Below are 21,987 nucleotides of genomic sequence, written 5' to 3'. Positions count from 1 at the left end.
GCGGAAGTGGTGAGTAATTCTCCGTATGCCTCCCCGCCGCCGAGCCGCACTTGCCACCGCTAAACGGAGGGGGAGAGAGGCAGAAGGAGGGGTCCCAGGTGAGGGGGGGGATATTTCCCCCCTCCCCACCGCTGCCTCCACTGCCCCTCCTTCTAGCGCTACTTCCCCCCTCCTGCACCCTAAAGTAGGTACAGGTCTGGCGAGAGGCCAGACCTGTACGGCACACCGGGCAACATGCCGCGGCACACTAGTGTGCCGCGGCACACTGGTTGGGAAACACTGCTCTAAACCATCAATGAGCCAATCTTTGCTTCCTATCCCAACCGACAAGAAAATTGAAATTTTGTTTTGTCGAAAATCCAATTGGATGACTATTTTTATAATCGTTTGTAATCGATTGTGCCCATCAATGGAGCTTATTTACAACCAATCCAATCAGAATTTTCTGATCACTCAAATGATTTTAATTGGACTCTTGGCCACTAACAGTCCAATTTCTAGCAAAAAATTGTTCGAACAATCCAAATTTTTGATCGGATTGGATATAAATAATCTCTGTTGATGGGCACAATCGATTACAAACAGTTGTCCAATTGGATTTTCGTCGAGCCAAAAAGTGGATTTTCTTGTCGGTTGTGATAGAGAGGAAGCAAAGATTGGTTCGTTGATGGTGTAGTGAACGATTTCACTTCCGATCAGAATTATCTGATCGCTCAAATGATTTTTCACTAGAAATTGGACTGTTAGTGGCCACTTTTAGTTGTATATTAGCTATAATAACTACAGTATATAAGTAATATTAGCAGTAGCTTCTGTTACATTACATATTTGATCACATTATTTAATTTTCTCCCAGTTTAAAATCCAAAGACCGTCACTGGAAAGAAAATCCCAGTCAAGCACAGATCCATGATGCAGCAACTTCACCATATAGATGAGGAACATACATAGAACTCGGGGAATTACTGACCAAAACCAGCCCGGAATGTCAGACTAGAGCATAAAAGTAAAGACTTTGCTCTGCATCGATCCTTGTGAACCGGAAACTTCTGGCCTCTGTCAGGCTGACCAATTGTATTTTCTACGTTATTTTTTCTTCCATTTTCTACATTTGGAAATCTTTATTTTTATATTGTGTATATTATATATCCAAGTTGAGCTAACAAATATGATTAAAAATTGCTTAAATAATCAAATATTCATGTATTTCAGGATAGTGTGTTCAGATTACAATCATACACTGGCTTTATTTTTGTAAAACACAAAACAAAAAAAAACCTGACCTGTGTATAAATCATATCTGTAAATATGTATTCATAGAATATTTATTTTCCTGGCTCAGAATTTTAAACACATTCCCATGTTTTGTATTAATGACTGCAGTCTATTGTTAGTCACAACACGGCTGCTTATGTTATCAGAAATAAAATACAGCTATTTTATTCACATGTATGGAGATATTATTTATGTGTTTCGATGTAGATTAATTAAAATTGCTCATGTTTCAATCATAATAAAAAAAAATATTGTAAAGGGCATAAATGTATTCTGATATTTGGTTGTACACATTGAAATGGACTGGAGCTCTGCTGCTCCCCGGTTGATGGGGGCATGGGGGCCTCCCTGTGGCGCCCCGGTTTACAAGCCTTACTCCATAGAGCCAAATTAATCCATGCCATGCACTGATGAGGATCAAACAATCCGAAACAGCCTGTATGCATGTTGGATTATTATGGCTCTGTACACATTAACAAGCTGACACATCATTGCATTCCAGTGGTTCTGGAGGTGTGTTTAGCTTCTAAGGGTACAATGGTTAATTTGCATATATTCAGCAGTGGTGCTCTGGGAGACATCTGGAGCTCACTCCAACCTAAATTATCGCAAATTCTTTCTGTTTTAGGAAAGCAAATTTTTGTTTTTAATTTTAATTTTTCTTAACATTATAACAATAAAACAGCAGGGGAATGTGTGCATCAAACACCAAGTTAAAACCTGCTTTGCAAATTTGGCCTAATTGGCTTAATCACGAGGCATTGCTCATGCAAATTTGCATTTGCTTTTGCATACCATAATATGTTCGCGCAACATTTAGCACTATCCAGGGGCGCCACAGGGAGGCCCCCATGCCCCCATCAACCGGGGAGCAGCAGAGCTCCAGTCCCTTTCACTGCTCGGAAGCCTTGTAGCAGCACCCCGGAGGGGGAGGCTGGGAAGTGCAGATGACCCCTCCAAGCGTGGCCAGTGCTGGAAGGAGCCGCTCACACCCCCATCCCAAAAAACAGGCACCTACCTAACAACTTCAATTACATTCTGCCATATGAGCATGACTTGGGAGCACCACATAAGAAGGGTTGTGAGGCTCAGGGGTGGCTCCCACGCAGCACACTCCGGGGGGGAGGACAGGCGCAGACAGCTCGCTTTAGGGCTCTCACCACCCAGAGAAAGCCATCTACCACTTGCCTCCAAAGGAAAGAAATGTAGTAACACAACGGCAGAGGAATGTGTGCATCAAACACCAAGTTAAAACCTGCTATATCTGGCTGTGCAAATTTGGCCTAATTGGCTTAATCACGAGGCAATGCTCATGCAAATTTGCATTTGCTTTTGCATTCCATAATATGCAGGGTCTAAAACTAATTACTGCAAAACGGTTGCCCTGCAGGGATTAGTTCGTGCAACATTTAGGGCACCACGGGGAGGCTCATTTGGCAGCATGTGAATGACACACATGGACACAATGCGTTAAAAGGTAGGTCTATCCTTTGGGAGATGGGTGTGAATGGCCCCCCTGGCACTGGCCATGCTTAGATGGGCCGTCTGCCCTTCTCAGTCTCCCCCCCACCTGGGGTTCAGCTACAGGGTCTCTGAGCAGTGAGAGGACTTGGAGTTCTGTGCAAGATGCCCCCCGTTTCACGGGACATGGGGGGCCTCCATGTGGCTCCCCTTTCAAGGTACTAAATGTTGCACTGACTAATCCTCACAGGGCATAGTTTTGTGGTGTAATTAGTCACAAGACCCTGCATATTCTGTCATGCGAAAGCAAATGCAAATTTGCATGAGAAATGTCTCTTGATTAAGCCAATTAGGCCAAGTTTGCAAAGCCATATATATTAGGTTCTACTTGATTTGACGCACACACTTTTCTCTTGTTGTGAATACGGTTCATTTCTATCCTTGCTTGGGGTGGCCCATGCTTCACTCCCCTTTCTGTGTGTTTGCTCTCAGGTTGTGCTCATTTGGCAGTATGTAAATGACACACATGAACGCAATGCATTAAAAGGTAGGTCTATCCTGTGGGAGACAGGTGTGGACAGCTCCCCCCGGTACTGGCCATGGTGTAATTAGACACAAGACCCTGCATATTCTGGCATGCGAAAGCAAATGCAAGATTGCATGAGAAATGTCTATTGATTAAGCCAATTAGGCCAAGTTTGCAAAGCCATATATATCAGGTTCTACTTGGTTTGATGCACACACTTTTCTCTTGTTGTGAACACCTTAAAACAATGCTACAGTAGGGATAAGGTGTACATTTTTGCAGCATTGATTCCACAGCAGAATACTCCTTCTTTGCGCTGCATGTGAAAACTTCTGTAGAAGCCCCCTTTAATTGCGTCATGCAGTTATTTCACAGTAAGGATGGGTGTCCCGGCAGTTCCTTTTCACTTTGTAGTTTTCAGTCAGCCAGCTTAATGTTTCCAGGTGCTACTGTTTTTTTCGTCTACAGCCCCGGTGAGGTGGGATGTCAGGGGGACCTGCTCCTCTCTTTCCCGCCATCCCACACTTAGCAGAGTAGCACAGCAAAGATGTACCTGCTTCCCGCATCAAGCAGTCCTCTCACCTCATCACAGCCACATGATGTGCAACAGCATAGAACTGCTCACATAGCTCCAGATGCATGTCATGTAACTTGCTCTGGGAGCCACACAGAGCAGGGGTATGCTGCCGCCTTGCATTGGAATCAGGTAAAAGAATGCTCAGCTGTTCTTCTCTGCAATAAGGTGTGTGTGTGTGTGTGTGTGTGTGTGTGTGTGTGTGTGTGTGTGTGTGTGTGTGTGTGTGTGTGTGTGTGTGTGTGTGTGTGTGTGTGTGTGTGTGTGTGTGTGTGTGTGTGTGTGTGTGTGTGTGTGTGTGTGTGTGTGTGTGTGTGTGTGTGTGTGTGTGTGTGTGTGTGTGTGTGTGTGTGTGTGTGTAGGGGGGGGGGTTGAGCAAAATGGACCACACTTGTATGGAGGGTGTATTAGCTACACTTGTATGGGGAAAAGATGAGGGCACTTGTATGGAAAGGGGGAGGGGGCATGCTGGCCACACATGTATGGGGAGGGGTGCTATGCTGGACACAGTGTTTATAATAGCCACACTTTCTATAAGGAGTGGGAGGGAGGTTAGCTTGTTGGGATGAGTGGGAGTCATACACTTTTTATGATATGAGAACTATACAGCTACAGATGCCGTGTACATGTGTAAGGCCTTACGGTAGTTTTGTTGACCTCCTTTGTTATTGTTATTGGGTTTGGAGATGGCAGCACTTGTTGTGGTGGAACAGTATTTGAGAGAATAGAAATTCTCTGACAAAAACTAGTTGGATACTTTTACTGAGCCCATCCTGGAGTTCTCCTTTAAAATAGAGCTGCGACTGTGACACAATATTCACTCGTAGGGAGAAAACCACATAAACTGTCCTCTACAGTAAGACAGCTGCTAGTTCCTAATCCTCTGTTTTTACCTCTTCATGTCTCTTCTTCCCGAGCTCTGCTGTGACGTTCACTGAGAGAATGACCCTTCCAAATCTGTTTTCAAGGGTAATTGCAATCATTTATGTTAACTGTTATCCCAAAATGATGTACTCTCACTGCTAACAGAAAAGACATTCAAAGACATCTCAAAACTATTTATATATTTTTTTTATTTTAATCAAAACTGTCAGAAATATAAATAAAAAGTTAACAATTTTAGTTAAAGTTACAAACCCATTAAAAGGTTTGTTGCCATGTATAACATGTGCACTATTGCAATCAATGATGAGCTTCATACATGAATACTTTAATATAGAAGGTAAAATAATAACACCTGCTAAATCAATAGCTATAAAATGCTGATACAAAAATATATTCTTCAGTTCTCTTTATTAATAAAAGGCAAGAGCGGAATCAGTGCATTGAAATATTGAGAAATGCTCTTATTTGGTCATATCCACATTTCTAAGTAAAAAAATAGGGTTCCCACCACACCTCAATAAATATATTAGAAGGTTGCCTTGAGAAAATGATTTGGTACTGTGGATAGAATCTGTGCAAACTCCCATAAAGCAACCTATCATTATAGTCCAGCCATGTGACAGCTTAAAAGCAAAGGAGGCTTTTCTCTAATAGAGGTCACAACCAGCTAGTGTGTTTCTAGCCATTTCCTCTGTTTTTAATTGTGACTTTTCTTCATGGTATACACGGTAATCATTTAGTTGAATTTGACTGCCGTCTAGATATTGCTCTGCAATGGCCATTAACACTCTAGTCAAGGCAGAATAGGGAGTGTAGATTCACTCTTAAAGCAAATCCTAACATAAGCATTTCATCAATAATGTAAAAACAATTAATAAAATAAGGCAGCATGTTGTACTTTCTGGGCAGGATCATTATTTAATAAATATTGTTAATTTATTTTACAGCAGAACATGTTCAGGCCCTAATTGTTTAGGGATATCATTACATATTTATCATGCTTTGTAATTTGCAGACAGTTTCATTGTTCCTTGAATATTTTCAGTGGTGGCAAACCAGCCAAAACATCCTAGAAAACTTGACTTTCTTTGAGCTTTCTATTCATAATCATTAGTCTTGGCTGTGTCCGATTCAGGTTTAACATCTGGTCGTTTTATCTTGACCTAGGAAAAAGTCACACAAAAGATATCATACATGTGAATGTGAATGTTTATCAACATAATAATCTGCATGGCTGGCTAAGGACAATGAGATTGGTGTGATGTGGCCAGTGTTTGCAAGGGTAGTAATCTAGGTTATTAGAGATTGGGATAGTCTGTTCATGTGTAGATGCAGCATTTATAATATTTCTCTGTCAAGTGCTCAATAAGGTCAGAATTGACTGTTGTTTATCATTACGCGTACGTACAAAAAGGGCGCCCGGACAAAAAGGGCGCGGGGTGTAAACTCTAAATAATAATTAATCATTAATAGGGCTTATAAAAATAGTGTGCTATATTTCGTTTACAAATAAAGTTTAACAAAATTATAAATCATTAAATAATGTTTATGAAATCGGAAATTGTGAAAACGTTAATCTTCCCTGTTTCAAAAGTTAAACTTATAATTACGTTTATTAAAAAAACAATAATATATGTTTAATTGTTATAATTGTATATTATTGTGAATAACCTTCATTTATGATTTGTTCTTATAATAAAATCTGAAAATATTATTTATAACGATGATATATATATAACTACATTCGTAATAAGTGTTGTAAAACATTAGTAATTATTACTAAAATTTTACAAAAACTATACCTAAGCCTACTCTTATACAGAACCCTCCCTGTACCTATCCCTAACCCCTAGACCCCCCTGTTGGTGCCTAAACCTAAGACCCCCCTGTTGGTGCCTAAACCTAAGACCCCCCTGTTGGTGCCTAAGTAACCCTCCCTGTACCTACCCCTAACCCCTAGACCCCCCTGTTGGTGCCTAAACCTAAGACCCCCCAGTTGGTTGCTAAACCTAAGACCCCCCTGTTGGTGCCTAAACCTAAGACCCCCCTGTTGGTGCCTAAACCTAAGACCCCCCCGTTGGTGCCTAAACCTAAGACCCCCCTGTTGGTGCCTAAACCTAAGACCCCCCTGTTGGTGCCTAAACCTAAGACCCCCCTGTTGGTGCCTAAACCTAAGACCCCCCTTTATTATGTGGATAATAATGTTTTACTAATTGTGGATGCAAAAAATATTTAGCAATTTACGTTACATACTGATCGCTTTATTTTGTGAATAATAATGTTTTACAAACAGTAAGGGATAAAACTTTAAATAATGTTTTAATTAGTTAAATAAGATAAATATGTTTAGTATTTTTAAAAACGTTATTCTGCACGGGTGCATTTTATAAACGTAAATCACCACAAGCACACTTATAAATCATTAAAAATCTCCTGGCGCCGTTTGTAAACATTATTTATGTCCTGCGCCCTTTTTTCCTGCCCGGCGCCCATTAAACGTTATTTATTATGAGAGTGAATGGCGGCGCCCTTTTTGTCCACTAGCGGCCTGCACCCTTTTTTCCCGGCTCCATCATTACACCTCTACAGTACTGGTTCCTATTTTTGGATTTTGACACGGTTTATGCACCAGCTATATTCTGTGAGGCCTCGTTCATACTGTACTCACTGCCCGTGCACATTTTGGCAGCATGTATAGTATGTAATTATCAAGAACATCAGAAGTGCATAGACAGCACTTCTGACTTTCATTCATGCTGCGCTATTGGGAAAAGAAACCTTTTTTTCAGATATACCATGGTTTTATTTTATATTTAATTACTCATTTACAAAGTAGATTAAATATGTTGTTGCCTCTGTTCAGTGGCAGTCTAGTAGGTGTTCCAGAGATAAAATACACAAACTATTGACCTTTCTTTATCTCCTGCTGTCAGAAGTTGTTACATAGTTACATAGTTATTTGGATTGAAAAAAGACATATGTCCATCATGTTCAACCAGATAACAAAGTACAACACCAGCCTGCTCCCTCACATATCCCTGTTGAGGGAGTTGTATTATGCCAGGAAAACCTTTATGGCTGTAATCTGCTTATCAGTGAATTCTACTATATTCCCGACAAGGTACCAACAAGACAGAAGCTGCTTTTAACTCTTTCAAGCAGCAAAATACAACAAGTAAAACAGCCTGGTTATTTGTATGTTTTACAGTGTACATACATGTTTATCTCATCATGTCACACGTCGCTTCGTGTACACTTTAAGCAAGCTGAAAAGTATACTAACTCTTCAATATCAGTGTACCCTGTCATAAAGCTTCCTCTCAGTCACTAAGAAACAGCATCTCTCGAAAATAAGAATAGCCCCAGACCACCTATAGATGTGACTCAACGTATTACTTGCCACTGCAAATCTGCATGGCATAATGCTAGCATTTAGGAATGTGGGCATTGTGTTCTCGCCAATCACAAAAGGACAGAAAGCTCACTGCATATCAGATATATTATCTTGTTCTGGGAAGGATTATCCAGAATGTGACACCAAAACTTATCTAATAAATTAGATGAAAATGAAAGGTAGGTAAGGATAGATAATTCAGTAACTAAATATTTGTGAATCATTCCCCATGTTAAGCCTCCTACACATGCTAGATTTAAGATGGCAGAGGTGGTCAATCAAAACCTTCTCTGCCAAAAATCTAGCAGCATATTACCCTAAGATCCGGAGTGATAGGTTATGTTGCAGGAGTGCATTGTCCCCTCCCTTATTCTGCTCTCCAGATGCTATATCATCCACCACATCAATATCTCTCCACCCCACTAACAAAAGAACAAATCCTTCAATTGTAGCGATATGTCTGAAAAGCACTTAGTCCAAATACTGCCTGAAGGATCGAGTCCCAATCTCTATAGATGACAGTCATTGTGCGTGTGTACTCACCTTGACTTTGAAAACGTCTTCCTTTATTGCCATTTGCTGATAGTTCATTTATACTTACACTATTGGATATGTAGAGATTGAATTCTAATTATTATCATTGAAGAAAATTGGATTCACTAGTAGAGTGGAAGGTGTTAGCATGATGTATTTTTGGCAATGTAAGCTTTGAAACATGCATTGTTATTTAATTATGTCCAGTGCAAATAGACTGATCTAATTTTTCTTAACAGGACCTGAGCACCTATGTATGAAACTATATAAAATTAACCTCCCCAGAAGGGAGGTTTGTAATATAGTGGGGTGTTGGTATTGGTGATCAGCATTACTCGCTTATGGGGGTTCACTCCCTAGCCCCCTTCCATATGGGATTCACCATCTTCCCCAGAGAACCGCAGATGAAGCATTTTAAATATCCCAGCAGTGTCACGTACTCCCAGCCTCTGCAGTGCATGCCGGGAGATGCAGTCCTTCGATGTGAGTACATCTCCCAGCCAAGGAAAGTACTCCCATTGGTGGTCTACATCTTGAGGAATGCATTGCTCTCCACCAGGAGCTTGAATCTAGTGCACTTGTGATTTTCACTGGGGAAGATAGTAAATGCCGTATGGGTGGGGTGGCCAGAGGAGCAGCACCTTATAGGTAAGTAAGGATGTCCTCACCAATGGTCCATTCTTTTATGAACCTTCCTTATGGGGAGGTTAATTTTATATATGTATTTTCATACAGTATGTACAGTAGATGCTGAGTTGTCTTTAAAGTCAAACTAGACAAAACATATTTTAATCTTGGATGGAATCGAAAATAGTGTGAAACTGGAGTGTTTATCTATGCCTGTGTACCTTGTACCTAGTGGAGTTCATTATACCTCAGACTTTTGTAACTCATATATTTCTCCTCCCTTTCTACTAAGAATGACATCTCCAATCTGTACAAATCAACTAGTGTGCACGAATAGACAAGTACCTCTGCCAAAGTGTTGATCCTCTCTAGGTGTGGTTTCCATTCAACCAGTTGAGGGGTTGTGTCTGCTTCTTCAAAATTTTTATTTCTCAGTTTTCCAAAGGCTGGAAATATGAACACAAAAATGTAGATTACACCAGATCAACAGATGTGGATTATTATAATCAGAATATGTGGCTTTACAGTATATAATATAACACAATAAATGTACTCACATGGCAATCCTGAGGATTTCCAACTAAACTTTGTTTGGTACAGCCTGAAATACATAAAAATATAACATTGATAGGTAATATAGAAAAGCAGGTGAATAAAGAAAGAAAGAAAGAAAAATGTTTATAGCAATACATATTAAATAGGACATTTCTTACCCATTTTCTCAGCTATAGTGATTTACATGTCCCGGCCACACCATGCTACCAGATACCAACACCAGCCCTAGCTCCACACCTAATACCCACACATTGACTCTCACACACTGCCTGGCATAAGTAAATGAAAACTAGCAGTGGCGTAGCTAATGCGCTATAGAATTTTGGATTTGGATTTTGGAAATGTGTAGGTCCTCTGTCTCTGAATTAGGACCAGTTTACACTTGTTAACCATTTACCGCCATCCTAACGTATTAAAACGTCATGCTTACCGCTATTAACAGCAACATGACGTTTTAATACGTCGCGCATTCCCGCCGCTGCTACCGCCGTGTGTCCGCCGCTACCGCCGCCATTACCGTCGGGATCCCGTGCTGGGTGATTGGGGAAGAGGACCGAACAGTCCTCTACCCAATCGCAGTGCCTGGAGTGAATGGACGTGACCGCGAACAGCGGCTACGTCCATTCACATAAACAGGAAATGTAACAGTTTAATAAAGTGTAAAAAAAAAAAAAAAAAAAAATGAACACGGCCTATGAGTGTTCACTACCGCCATCTTGTGGCCAAAAAGTATATTACACCTACAAAATACATCCATTTTCAAGTATATACACATCATTAATAAAATTACACTTCCAACCCTCCCCCCCAAAAAAAACACTTGTAAAAAAAAAAATCAGCTTAAAAAAAAATAAATAAATAGTTGCCTTAGGGACTCAGCTTTTTTTATTCTATATTTTATGGGGGAAAATTAATTTTAATTTATTACATAGGGGCTTGTAATTATGGCCAGAACAAACAGAAAAATAACCACTTATATTTCAAAATAATATACTGTCGCCATACATTGTGGTAGGGACATAATCTAAACGGTTTAATTATTGGGACCACTGGGGAAATAAAACGTGTTTGTTTTATCCACAGGAGAATGTTTAATTTTAAAACAACTATAAAGGCTGAACACTGAGAAATAATGATTTTTTTTTCTTTTTTTTCTGTTTTTCTCATTAAAATGCATTTAGAATAAAAAAAATTCTTAGCAAAATGTACTATCCACAGAAAGCCTAATTGGTGGCGAAAAAAACGAGGTATAGATCATTTTCTTGTGATAAGTAGTAATAAAGTTATTAGGGAATAAAAGGGAGGAGCGCTGACAACTGAAAATTGCTCTGGTCCGTTAGGATAAAAACCCTTGGGGGTGAACTGGTTAAAGAAATTGACCCATTAGGGATGTTTTTTGACCTCCGCTCAGAAGCAGATCCTAATGGTCAAAATAGGATCCGCTTACACTCAGTTTGACGCTTTGCAGTCAGCGGAGTGCAGAGTCCGAACTTTGCACATCTTACTGGACTGGCGGGGAAAATATATGCATTCAAAGCCTATGAGAATGGACAGTGTACGTTCTCACTAATCTAGTCGCCATGTCTGCCTTACCTGCTTCGATCGCTGCCGTGACGTAATACATGTCCTGGTCCCAATCGCCGCCGCTTGGTCGCTCGTACATAGCCCGGTGACCGGCAGAAGCATGGGGGATCTGCATTGGGCTGCAAAAGGCCAATGGGAATCCTCAGCAACAGAGAGAATTCTCATTGTTTTCATGGTGGATCAATGAAATGTTTCCCTGTTAGGGAGAATTGGTCTATTGCATCCTATGGAGACCCCCGTGCTCCTGCAGACCAACAAGCTGACTACAGAGGGACCAAGCGCGGCAGTGTAAATCGGCCCTTCCACCACTGCTAGGTACATGTACATTTGGCTCCGCCCCTGACCCATCATGATCATGTCCATTTTTAGACCACCTACTTTCTTGTTTCCCAGGCTAGCCCCAGATCATTGTCATGTCAATGCCATGCTACAGTTCAGTTTCCATAAAACAATAAAACCTAGTGTGCTTGTAAAGCTGTCTGTAAGCATAGTAATCAAGTACAAAATCAAGTAAGTGCTATGATATAGCTATAGAAATCTTTTATCTTATGAAGTTCTTCTTAAATAACATACTGTATATTCTGGCGTATAAGACTACTTAAAAGTCAGGGGTCGTCTTACAAACCAGGTGTCTTTGATGCCGGGTGATAAACCCTGTCCTGTTACTGACTCTCAGATCTCACTGCTGAGGACTATAGTGAAGCAGGGCAGATCTGAGAGGCAGAGAAGGCAGTAAATAGGATACAAGGGTGGGCCAGAAGGGTGAAAGAGGTGTGTTTTATGGGCACAGTGCAATCTATTCTTCCATACCACTCTTATAAACAGGGAGACAGGGAGCGCTGACCAATACACTTAGGGAGAGGGAGAGTTGACCAAACCAACCATTCAATCACCTATATACTATTATATACTGGGTGCCACATACAGTACAGCACCAGTATCTGTTCATACATAACACCAGTATATGATGGTTTTTAATTTTTATTTGGTATTCGTTGGAAGAGGGTAGTCTTATACGGTGAGTATATCCTAAACTCTATATTTTAACTGGAAAAGTTGGGGGGTCATATTATACGCCCAGTCGTCTTATACGCCGGAATATACGGTATATAGTATATATTTGTTACTCACTCATCTGTATCCTCATACAGATTTTGTTTCCTCTTCTTGCGATAGTAGTATATTCCTAGCCCAACGCCCAATATTAACAGCAGGAGGAAGGCTAAGGCTCCAAACAGTATCCCAAAAAATGCATTAAGATTCATGGAGAGAGTGTCACATCTGTCACCAGAAGTGACATACATACTAAAAGGCTTGCATCTGAAAAACAACAAAATACAATTAGAGTGAGAAGAAATACATTTGCTGTTCTTATATGTCTATTATACCCACAGTGGAAGAATTTGTGAAAATTGCATTTTCTCAAAATAATCTACATCTGTTCCAAACATATGATAATAAAAATCATTCAGAAGTCTCACTTCCTAAAATGAATTATTTGTACCTGGATACACATTGGAATTAACTTATTTGACCCTGAGCAACACAGCATAAAAGAGTCTCACTGCAATTAGCCCCGCAAAGTGGTAAAGTATGGGCTCATAAACCCTTACAACTTGTATCACCTGAAACAACTACTCCTGATTGTTTGGGGGTCCTCTTTTAAGAGTCTGCAGAGGTGTCTAAGTCAACTGTAGCAGGGAAAGAAGGGGGCAGTGCTGTGAGCTGCAGGATGCCTGCAGATATTCTGGTGTCTTAACTTGTGCCTGTCTCCAGACACAGCAATGCCCCCTCCCCAAACTTGCCTATGGTGTCCACCAATGCCTGCTGGCTGGTCAATAGTGAGTGGGCATGCTGGAAAACCATACCTTATCAACATTGCTACAGGAATTGTCAGCTTGCCTCTGCTTATACCCCCCTCTTCCCCCCTTTCCAAGAACATGCTGCACAGTAGATAACTGAATCATATGATTGTATCGGGAAAGGTCCATCAAGGTAGCATATATTAAGGCTCATTTTACACAGGATAAGAGTTTTGTAAGACCATTTATTTGTACATATTGTTTAGGCCCTGATGGGCAACGTGAGACATTTATTATTACCACTAGTTCTCCCATTCGGTAGTGTGGCAAAGGTCCATTACCAATGATTATTTCTGGCAACCAAAATTGCGGGTCAGTACTGAGCCTAATACAGTTAACAAGGTCTTCAAATACGTTTTGGCAAGTCTTTTCTGCTACTATCCCTGGCTTCAAAATGCGCTTTCAGCTATTTGGCACATATTGTGTGAATACGCTGTCCATGGTAGTGTCCACTGCACACAGAATCTGATGCATGCCATTTTGTCAGAGGTGTGGCAATGCATCTGTGACAAAAATCATAACTGTCGGGTTTGTGCCATGGAGAAATAAAGCAAACAGACCAGACACTGTACACATGCGTGAAAAACCTCATGGGAAAATTCTTTATGTCCATTGGGCTTTCTGCCCAGTGTGAACCAAGCCTAAAACTATGTACACACATATGCAATACCCGTTGGCCAAAACAGCCAACAATAACAGTTCAGTTGCAGCTGATGATCGTTATGTGTGTACAGTGGCCACCAATTAGTCTTGCTCGGGCATCATAAAGGATCCACCCTATCGGATCCCTAATGACCCCCCTTGCCTGAGCATAGCCGATCACAATGCTTTTATTAAGCCCCGCCAAGCAATTGCAGCCATGCTGTTGTCCACTGATCATCATCCCTCTGCCCTCCTCCATAGCAAGGAAACACATCTCTAGTCTCATGGCTAGGGAAGTGTCTGTACAGCATCATTCGCTGAATTGTCACCTGAGGGATCATTTCCTGATCCCTCAGGTGACAAATCTCAGATGTGCTTACTTAGCTTTAGGCTGTGATCATACACATTAAAATCCACATGCATCATGCGTTATTGGGCTTACACATTTATCGCACATCAAAGTCATTGCACTTGTCCTAAATAGTTTTGGGTTTTTTTTTGCATTTTAAATCATATAGCAGTTGTTTTTTAGTGTGTGCGGTGTACAAATCGTGTATAATACATGTCAATGGAAATACAGAATTTTATGTGAAAAATAGTTATTTAGATATATTCTCATGTAAATTAACTTCCTTGGTGTGGACAAAAAAAGCGTAACCTAAAAAATTGCACGAAACAAAAACTGAACAAATCAAAGGACAAAAAATGCAAAAATGCAACACGCCAAATCGTACATGGGAAATTATATGGAAAATTGTATGCAGAATTTTCTTAACTAACAGTGAATGCTGCCTTAGTGTTTTTAAGATCTGACTGATATTAAGTATTTCATACTTGTAAAGAAAGGAAGTGACTACCTTGAAACAATTGATAGCAATGTGCATATGCGTGAGTTTGTGTGCGTGTTTATGCATGTGTGTGTAACAATATAAAGAAAGGATGTCTACTTACGTGCAGGTAACATTGTATCCTATCTGCGAACAAACGCCGTCGTTTGAACAATATGATTCACACAGGGAAACACATTGAAGTGTGTTCGGATTCATGGTGTAGCCAGTCACATTGCAAGCAGCATAAGCTAGCAGCTGATCTTTGGTTACTAAGAGAAAAAAAGATGCACGTTAATACTATATCTTCTCATGCTTTTTACTTGGTAAGATGAATGGAATATTAATTTCATGTATCATAAGTGGGTCAGCTGAATTATTATTATTATTTAGTACTTATATAGCGCCAACATCTTCCACAGTGCTGTACGGAGTATATTATCTTGTCACTAACTGTCCCTCAGAGGGGCTTGCAATTTAATTCCTACTATAGTCATATGTCTTTGTATGTATCGTAGTCTAGGGATAATTATAATGGGGAAGCCAATTAACTTATCTGTATGTTTTTGAGATGTGGGAGGAAAGCGGAGTTCCCGGACAACACCCACATAGTCAAAGCCAGATAGTGCCCTGGCTGGGATTCGAACCAGGGATCCAGCGCTGCAAGGCGAGAGTGCTCACCATTACACCCTACACCACCGTGCTTTCAATATGCATTTTTTTTATTTAACTTTTTATTGGTACTTGTTAGAAGACAATTACAACATACGCGTTATATTGTACCAATAGCATTTTCTTTACATCAAATATTAGGTGAAAAATATAACCTGTATATTCTCGCGTGTAAGCCTAATTTTTCAGCACAAAAAATGTGCTGAAAAGTTACCCCCTCGGCTTATATGCAAGTCAGTTGAGCAGAATGGATGGTGGAGCAGGTTTTGTTACTGGCAGAGGAGCGTAAGGATCGTGCACTAGTATATCTGATCTATCTATCTATCTATCTATCTATCTATCTATCTATCTATCTATCTATCTATCTATCTATATATATATATATATATATATATATACATATATATATATATATATATATATATATATATATCCTGTTTACATATACAGTATATATATATATATATATATATATATATATATATATATATATATATATAGATAGATAGATAGATCCCGCTTTTTTTTTTCAAACATTAGTTTGTTTTGCATGCAGGTACGTTATTTTTTTGGGCTGCACATTCTTGCCGTGCAACTGCAAGGTTGTTTTGATGTTTTGATATAACTTTTACATGCCACTACACATTATTTTTTATGTAGTTGTCAGCAGCCATTAATTTACTTGCAAGCCCAGAGCACTTTTTTTAATAGAAGGTGCTTTTTCATCATTTTTTTGCTGCTATTTTCTAGCTATTTTGCACATAGTCCACTAGACCAGTATGTATTGTGTACTATGTTACTGTCTGTGCCCACAATTGTTTTTAAATGTTTTTAACGGTACTTGAATAATGAAAGACTTTCATGATTGAAATATACATCTCTGAGTGGTTCAGTATTTTTGAGGACCTGCCTTCTTTTATTCTTATTGCAGTTCTATAGCTTTTTTATGTTCTTGGACACATCCACAATAATTATCAACTGAAATTAATTTAATTAAAAACTGAAATTAATTTTTCTCCGGGGAATGGCAGGGGGGGGGGGGCGTGGGTGTTTGTGCGACCTAGTGGACATTGTCATGCGCAGTAGGCTATGGGGGGGGGGGCTGGGGTGCGGCTGCATAGTTAGCATAGCTGCCCCAGTATAGGGAGTTTAGTTGCCCCAGTATGGCTAGTATAGTTACCCCAGTATAGTGCCCCAGTATAGCTAGTATAGTGCCCCAGTATAGCTAGAATAGTGCTCAGTATAGGTAGGTAGTGCCCAGTATAGCTAGTATAGTGCCCAGTATAGTGCCCCAGTATAGTGCCTAGTATAGCTAGTATAGTGCCCCAGTATAGCCAGTATAGTGCCCAGTATAGCTAGTATAGTGCCCATTATGGCTAGAATAGTGCCTAGTATGGCTAGAATAGTGCTCAGTATAGCTAGTATAGTGCCCAGTATAGCTAGTATAGTGCCCCAGTATGGCTAGAATAGTGCTCAGTATAGGTAGGTAGTGCCCAGTATAGCTAGTATAGTGCCCAGTATAGTGCCCCAGTATAGTGCCTAGTATAGCTAGTATAGTGCCCCAGTATAGCCAGTATAGTGCCCAGTATAGCTAGTATAGTGCCCATTATGGCTAGAATAGTGCCTAGTATGGCTAGAATAGTGCTCAGTATAGCTAGTATAGTGCCCAGTATAGCTAGTATAGTGCCCCAGTATGGCTAGAATAGTGCTCAGTATAGGTAGGTAGTGCCCAGTATAGCTAGTATAGTGCCCAGTATAGCCAGTATAGTGCCCCAGTATAGTTCCCCAGTATAGCCAGTATAGTGCTCCAGTATAGTGCCCCAGTACAGCCAGTATAGTGCCCCAGTACAGCCAGTATAGTGCCCCAGTATAGCTAGTATAGTGCCCCAGTATAGCTAGTATAGTGGCTAGTATAGTGGCCAGTATAGGTATGTGGTGCCCCCCGGCCGTCCCCGCCGTTGTTATTACCTTATACAGCCCGTCCCCTCTCCGGCACGTGTACTTTCCAGCAGCGTATCTCCCGGCTGCTGTGTGTGTGATGCAACAGGAAGCAGGGCATCGGCTTCCTGTAGAGGCGATGTGTATCGCCGTTACTATGGGAACCGAGCCCTGCTTCCTGTCGCATCACACACAGCAGCCGGGAGATATGCTGCAGGAAAATACACACGCCGGAGAGGGGAGAGCGGCCGCTGCTAAGTTAATAACAGCGGCGGCCGCGGGGGGGGGGGGGCGGGGGAAGAGGACAGTCCTGCGGCACACCAGGCAACATCCCGCAGCACACTAGTGTGCCGCGGAACAGCGGTTGAAAAACGCTGCTCTAAAGGTCCTTCATGGTTAAAGTGGGCCCAAACTCTTGCACAGTATGCAATAAAAATCTTCATGGATGCTAAGAAATTAACTGGCATGTGTTCTGTGTATGTATAGGTAGGTCGGCCTGTCTTTAGCTGTTCGGCCTGGTGCACACCAAAAACCGCTAGCAGATCCGCAAAATGCTAGCAGATTTTGAAACGCTTTTTCTTATTTTTATGTAGCGTTTCATCTAGCATTTTGCGGTTTTGGGAAGCGTTTTTGGTGTAGTAGATTTCATGTATTGTTACAGTAAAGCTGTTACTGAACAGCTACTGTAACAAAAAACGCCTGGCAAACCGCTCTGAAGTGCCGTTTTTCAGAGCGGTTTGCGTTTTTCCTATACTTAACACTGAGGCAGAAACGCATCCGCAATCCAAAATCTGCAGCAGCCCGGGAGTATGCGTTTCTGCAAAACGCCTCCCGCTCTGGTGTGCACCAGCCCATTGAAATACATTACCCTAGTGGATCCGCACCCGCAAGCGGATCGCAAACCGCAGCCGAAACGCTCTGGTGTGCACTAGGCCTTCAAGTGTATATCTGGGCTGTGAGCTGTGTCTTGGCTGTACCAAACTCTCTAATAATAAGTAAACACTGAATTGTAAAGCAGAACTAAACTCTTGAATAGGAGATAAGAAAAATTCACCCTGTGTGTGTTTACAGAGAACAGTATATCTAATTCTCAATTATGTGCAAGTAATAAGCAAGTGTAAATCAAAGTTGTCAGCTGTGTGAACTGTTTTGTGCTGTGCCCTTGTTCTTTGCTAATATGTAGACACAGGTTAACCCTTACTGTGCTTCCAGGAAACCAAGAGGTAAACACTGCAGGATCTCTGTTGGAGTTCTATAAGTTGGAAGGAAGAACTACTTTTCTTAACAGGTTATTATGCTGTTGCTAATCTTTTAGAGCAGAGTGGAAGTTTTGAGTTTAGGTTCGCTTTAATCCTTTCTGTGCTCCCAATAATGTGTAGGTAGTTTTTTTTTTCTAGAATTTCCATAATTTGTAAGGAATATTTTTATACCCATAAAGGTTATCATGCAGTGGCTTATCTTTAAAAGCAGAAAGGGTAGTTCTGAATTTAGTTTCACTTTAAGGCTAAGTTTCCAATGGTGCACTGCAGTATGTCGTTAGGGCCACCTTATAAGGCGGCTTGCTGCACTACAATGCACCACCTTTGGGATGTTCACAGAGCTTCTGCATTACAGTATAAAAGCTTGCAGCGTCGTAATGTACTAAATGTAGTGCGTTACCACAAAACACCTGTTAACAGCGAAGAGTACTTCATTGTATGTGACATAACATGCAGATAAGGTTCTGTGGCGATTTCCCAGCTGTGTTGCATTCTCGCAGTTATGAGGAATGCAATGCAATGCCCACTGTAAACTTATTCACAAGACTGTCCTCTGCTATGCCTGTCTGAAACTGGAGAGGGGTCCTTCAGCTGCTACGATGTTTGTTTCTGCATCTCTTCAGTAAAGTGGATGAAAGTTACTACTGTGCTTGTGAGAGGTCGTTGGGATGAACCAACAACTATCAGCTCAAGGAGAGGGGGATAAAAGGATGATTAATTGCTCCCCTGTGGCAGGCAATAAAGTATTGCCAAAGTTTTTTTTAACTAACTACTAACCCTAAAGGCTCATACACACATCAGACTATAGTCTTTGGAAAATGAAAGATCACAGACCAATCTTACCACCCTTCATGTAGTATGAGAGCCATACCTACACAGTCTTTTCTATGGAGCTGAACTCCACATCAGAAAAAAATCTTTGCAAGATGCTGCACACACAGATGCTGTACAGACACAAAAGATCAGTATCTGCAAAAGATCTGTTCCTGCCAAAAATCCATTCCTGCAAATTGCAATGATAGTCTATGAGATCTGCAGATCATCATACACACATGATTTAACTGACATTCATCTGCAGATCAAGTAATCATCTGCAGATCTGAAAATCCATCCTGGTGGATCTGATCTGCAGATGAATGTCAGTTAAATCATGTGTGTATGATGATCTGCAGAGCTCATAGACTATCATTGCAATTTGCAGGGATGGATTTTTGGCAGGAACAGATCTTTTGCAGATACTGATCTTTTGTGTCTGTACAGCATCTTTGTGTGCAGCATCTTGCAAAGATTTTTTTCTGATGGTGAGTTCAGCTCCATAGAAAAGACTGTGTAGGTATGGCTCTCATACTACAAGAAGGGTGGTAAGATTGGTCTGTGATCTTTCATTTTCAAAAGACTATGGTCTGATGTGTGTATGTGGCCTTACTCTTCCAACTACTTTCTCTTATGTATAGGTCATTTTTAGTTACATTTTTATACATTTCGTGATAGTGGTGCTTTAAGCATAATCCTGCAGCATCAAAGAAGGGAACAACCATTAGTTGAGTTGTGATGACGTGATGCACGTATGTAGTGTGCTTGGATGTCAAGGCGCTGCTTGCTTATCAAGTCAAAATTTCCTTAAAAAACGCTGCTTGTCTTGCAAATGTTTTAATGTACTTAAAACATATAAAAGGCTTTGTTTAGCACTGCATCTTTAAAAGTCTGCAACATGTTTAACCACTTTACCCCCGCCCGTACGAATTTCTCCATCCCTTTTTCCATCCTTTAACCCCCAGGGACGGAGAAATCTGTACTTTCCGCGCTCCCGCCGCTGCCCGCGCTCCCGCTCGTAAACACGCCACCGGCCGCTTGTAAACACGCCGCCCGCCGCTCGCCCGGAGATCAATGAACGGGAAAATCCATTCCTGTTCGTTGATCTAAGCCCCGCAATGATCTGCTGCTCTCCGATGAGCAGCGCGATCATTGTGAAAAAAAAAAACACTTACCCAGCCTCCTAGTACTTCCTCCAAGAGTCCGGAAGGACGCTTGGAGGTCGCATTAAACAAAAAGTTACTGTGGCCATCTTGTGGCCAAATAGTAAAACTACACCCTAAACATTTTTCACATACAAATAAATTACTTTTACACAAAATATTAACTCATTACCTCCCACACTCCCAATTTTTTTTTTTTTTGTAGTTAAAAAAATACATAAATAGTTGCCTTAGGGACTGAACTTTTTAAATATTTATGTCAGGAGGGTACAACACTGTTACTTTATAAACTATGGGCTTGTAATTAGGGATGGACGCAAAACTGAAAAAAAATGCACCTTTATTTCCAAATAAAATATTGGCGCCAAACATTGTGATAGGGACATAATTCAAACGGTTTTATAACCAGGACAATAGGGCAAATACATTTCATGGGTTTTAATTACAGTAGCATGCATTGTTTAAAAACTATAATGGCCGAAAACTGAAAAATAATTATTTTTTTCCCACATTTTTCCTATTTTCCCATTAAAACACATTTAGAATAAAATAATTCTTGGCATAATGTCCCACCTAAAGAAAGCCTAATTGGTGGTGGTAAAAACAAGATATAGTTCGTTTAATTGTGATATGTAATGATAAAGTTATAGACGAATGAATGGAAGGAGCGCTGAAAGGTGAAAATGCTCTGGTGGTTAAAATACTGTACTGTAAACATTTAAGATTTTTTTTTTAAAATTGTTAATACACATTTATATATATCACTTGAATAACCCAAGCCATGTAAACAGAAGTATTTGCAACAAGTTGTAAGATGGTGTCTGTGTAGTAATAGCTCTACTAACTTACAGAACAAGGAAAAAAATAACAACTTACAGAATTGACCGCTTGCAACATTAGAAATTCTAAGGTCTGCTGCTGCACGGGTACTAATAGATAAATTCTTCGTTATGTAGCTCAACAATTGGTCATTTAGGAATGTAATCATTGTAGTATTTGCTTCATATGTAAATTGGGCAGTGAAATTTGCAAAGTAAACACTGGTTTTGGCCCTAAAAAAAGAGAAAGAAAATAAAGCATCAAGTCATTCTATAAACACAATATCGAAATTGTATCTACTGTAAGCTTTATACTGTAGGAACAGAAATACACCCTAATTCAGAATGACAAATGAAAGCCTGACTCCCAACTAAAGTGGCCCCGGCGTCAGCCATAGTGGTTGTGTGCTCCTAGGAGGAGCAGCCGCTGCAGAAAATGTGGTGTAGTGGCTCTGTGTATGAGGGAGAGGGAGTTGCTGTAGAGCCCAGTGGCTGTGACCCACTTAATTAGATCAACAATGGCTGTGTGAGGAAGCTGCTCTAGAACGCAGCAGTTGTAAACCCCTTCTGAAATCAGG

General features: G+C 40.6%; 1 protein-coding gene across 1 annotated transcript in view; it reads right to left on the bottom strand.

Moving 5' to 3' along the window:
* Window positions 1-5,300: 5,300 nt before the first annotated feature.
* The window catches only part of MUC4 (mucin 4, cell surface associated), a 111,335-nt gene continuing 94,648 nt past the window's right edge, over window positions 5,301-21,987 (bottom strand). The window contains exons 30-35 of the mRNA XM_068281244.1: window positions 21,468-21,643; window positions 14,871-15,018; window positions 12,547-12,735; window positions 9,834-9,877; window positions 9,622-9,722; window positions 5,301-5,884 (exon numbers count right to left, since the gene is read on the bottom strand). Coding sequence (XP_068137345.1) covers window positions 5,819-5,884; window positions 9,622-9,722; window positions 9,834-9,877; window positions 12,547-12,735; window positions 14,871-15,018; window positions 21,468-21,643 — 724 coding nt within the window. The 3' untranslated portion in view covers window positions 5,301-5,818. The remainder of the gene's footprint in view (window positions 5,885-9,621; window positions 9,723-9,833; window positions 9,878-12,546; window positions 12,736-14,870; window positions 15,019-21,467; window positions 21,644-21,987) is intronic.

Source organism: Hyperolius riggenbachi, chromosome 4 (genome assembly GCF_040937935.1).
Source record: "Hyperolius riggenbachi isolate aHypRig1 chromosome 4, aHypRig1.pri, whole genome shotgun sequence".
Lineage (NCBI taxonomy): Eukaryota > Metazoa > Chordata > Amphibia > Anura > Hyperoliidae > Hyperolius > Hyperolius riggenbachi.
This window is presented reverse-complemented; position numbering and strand designations above follow the sequence as displayed.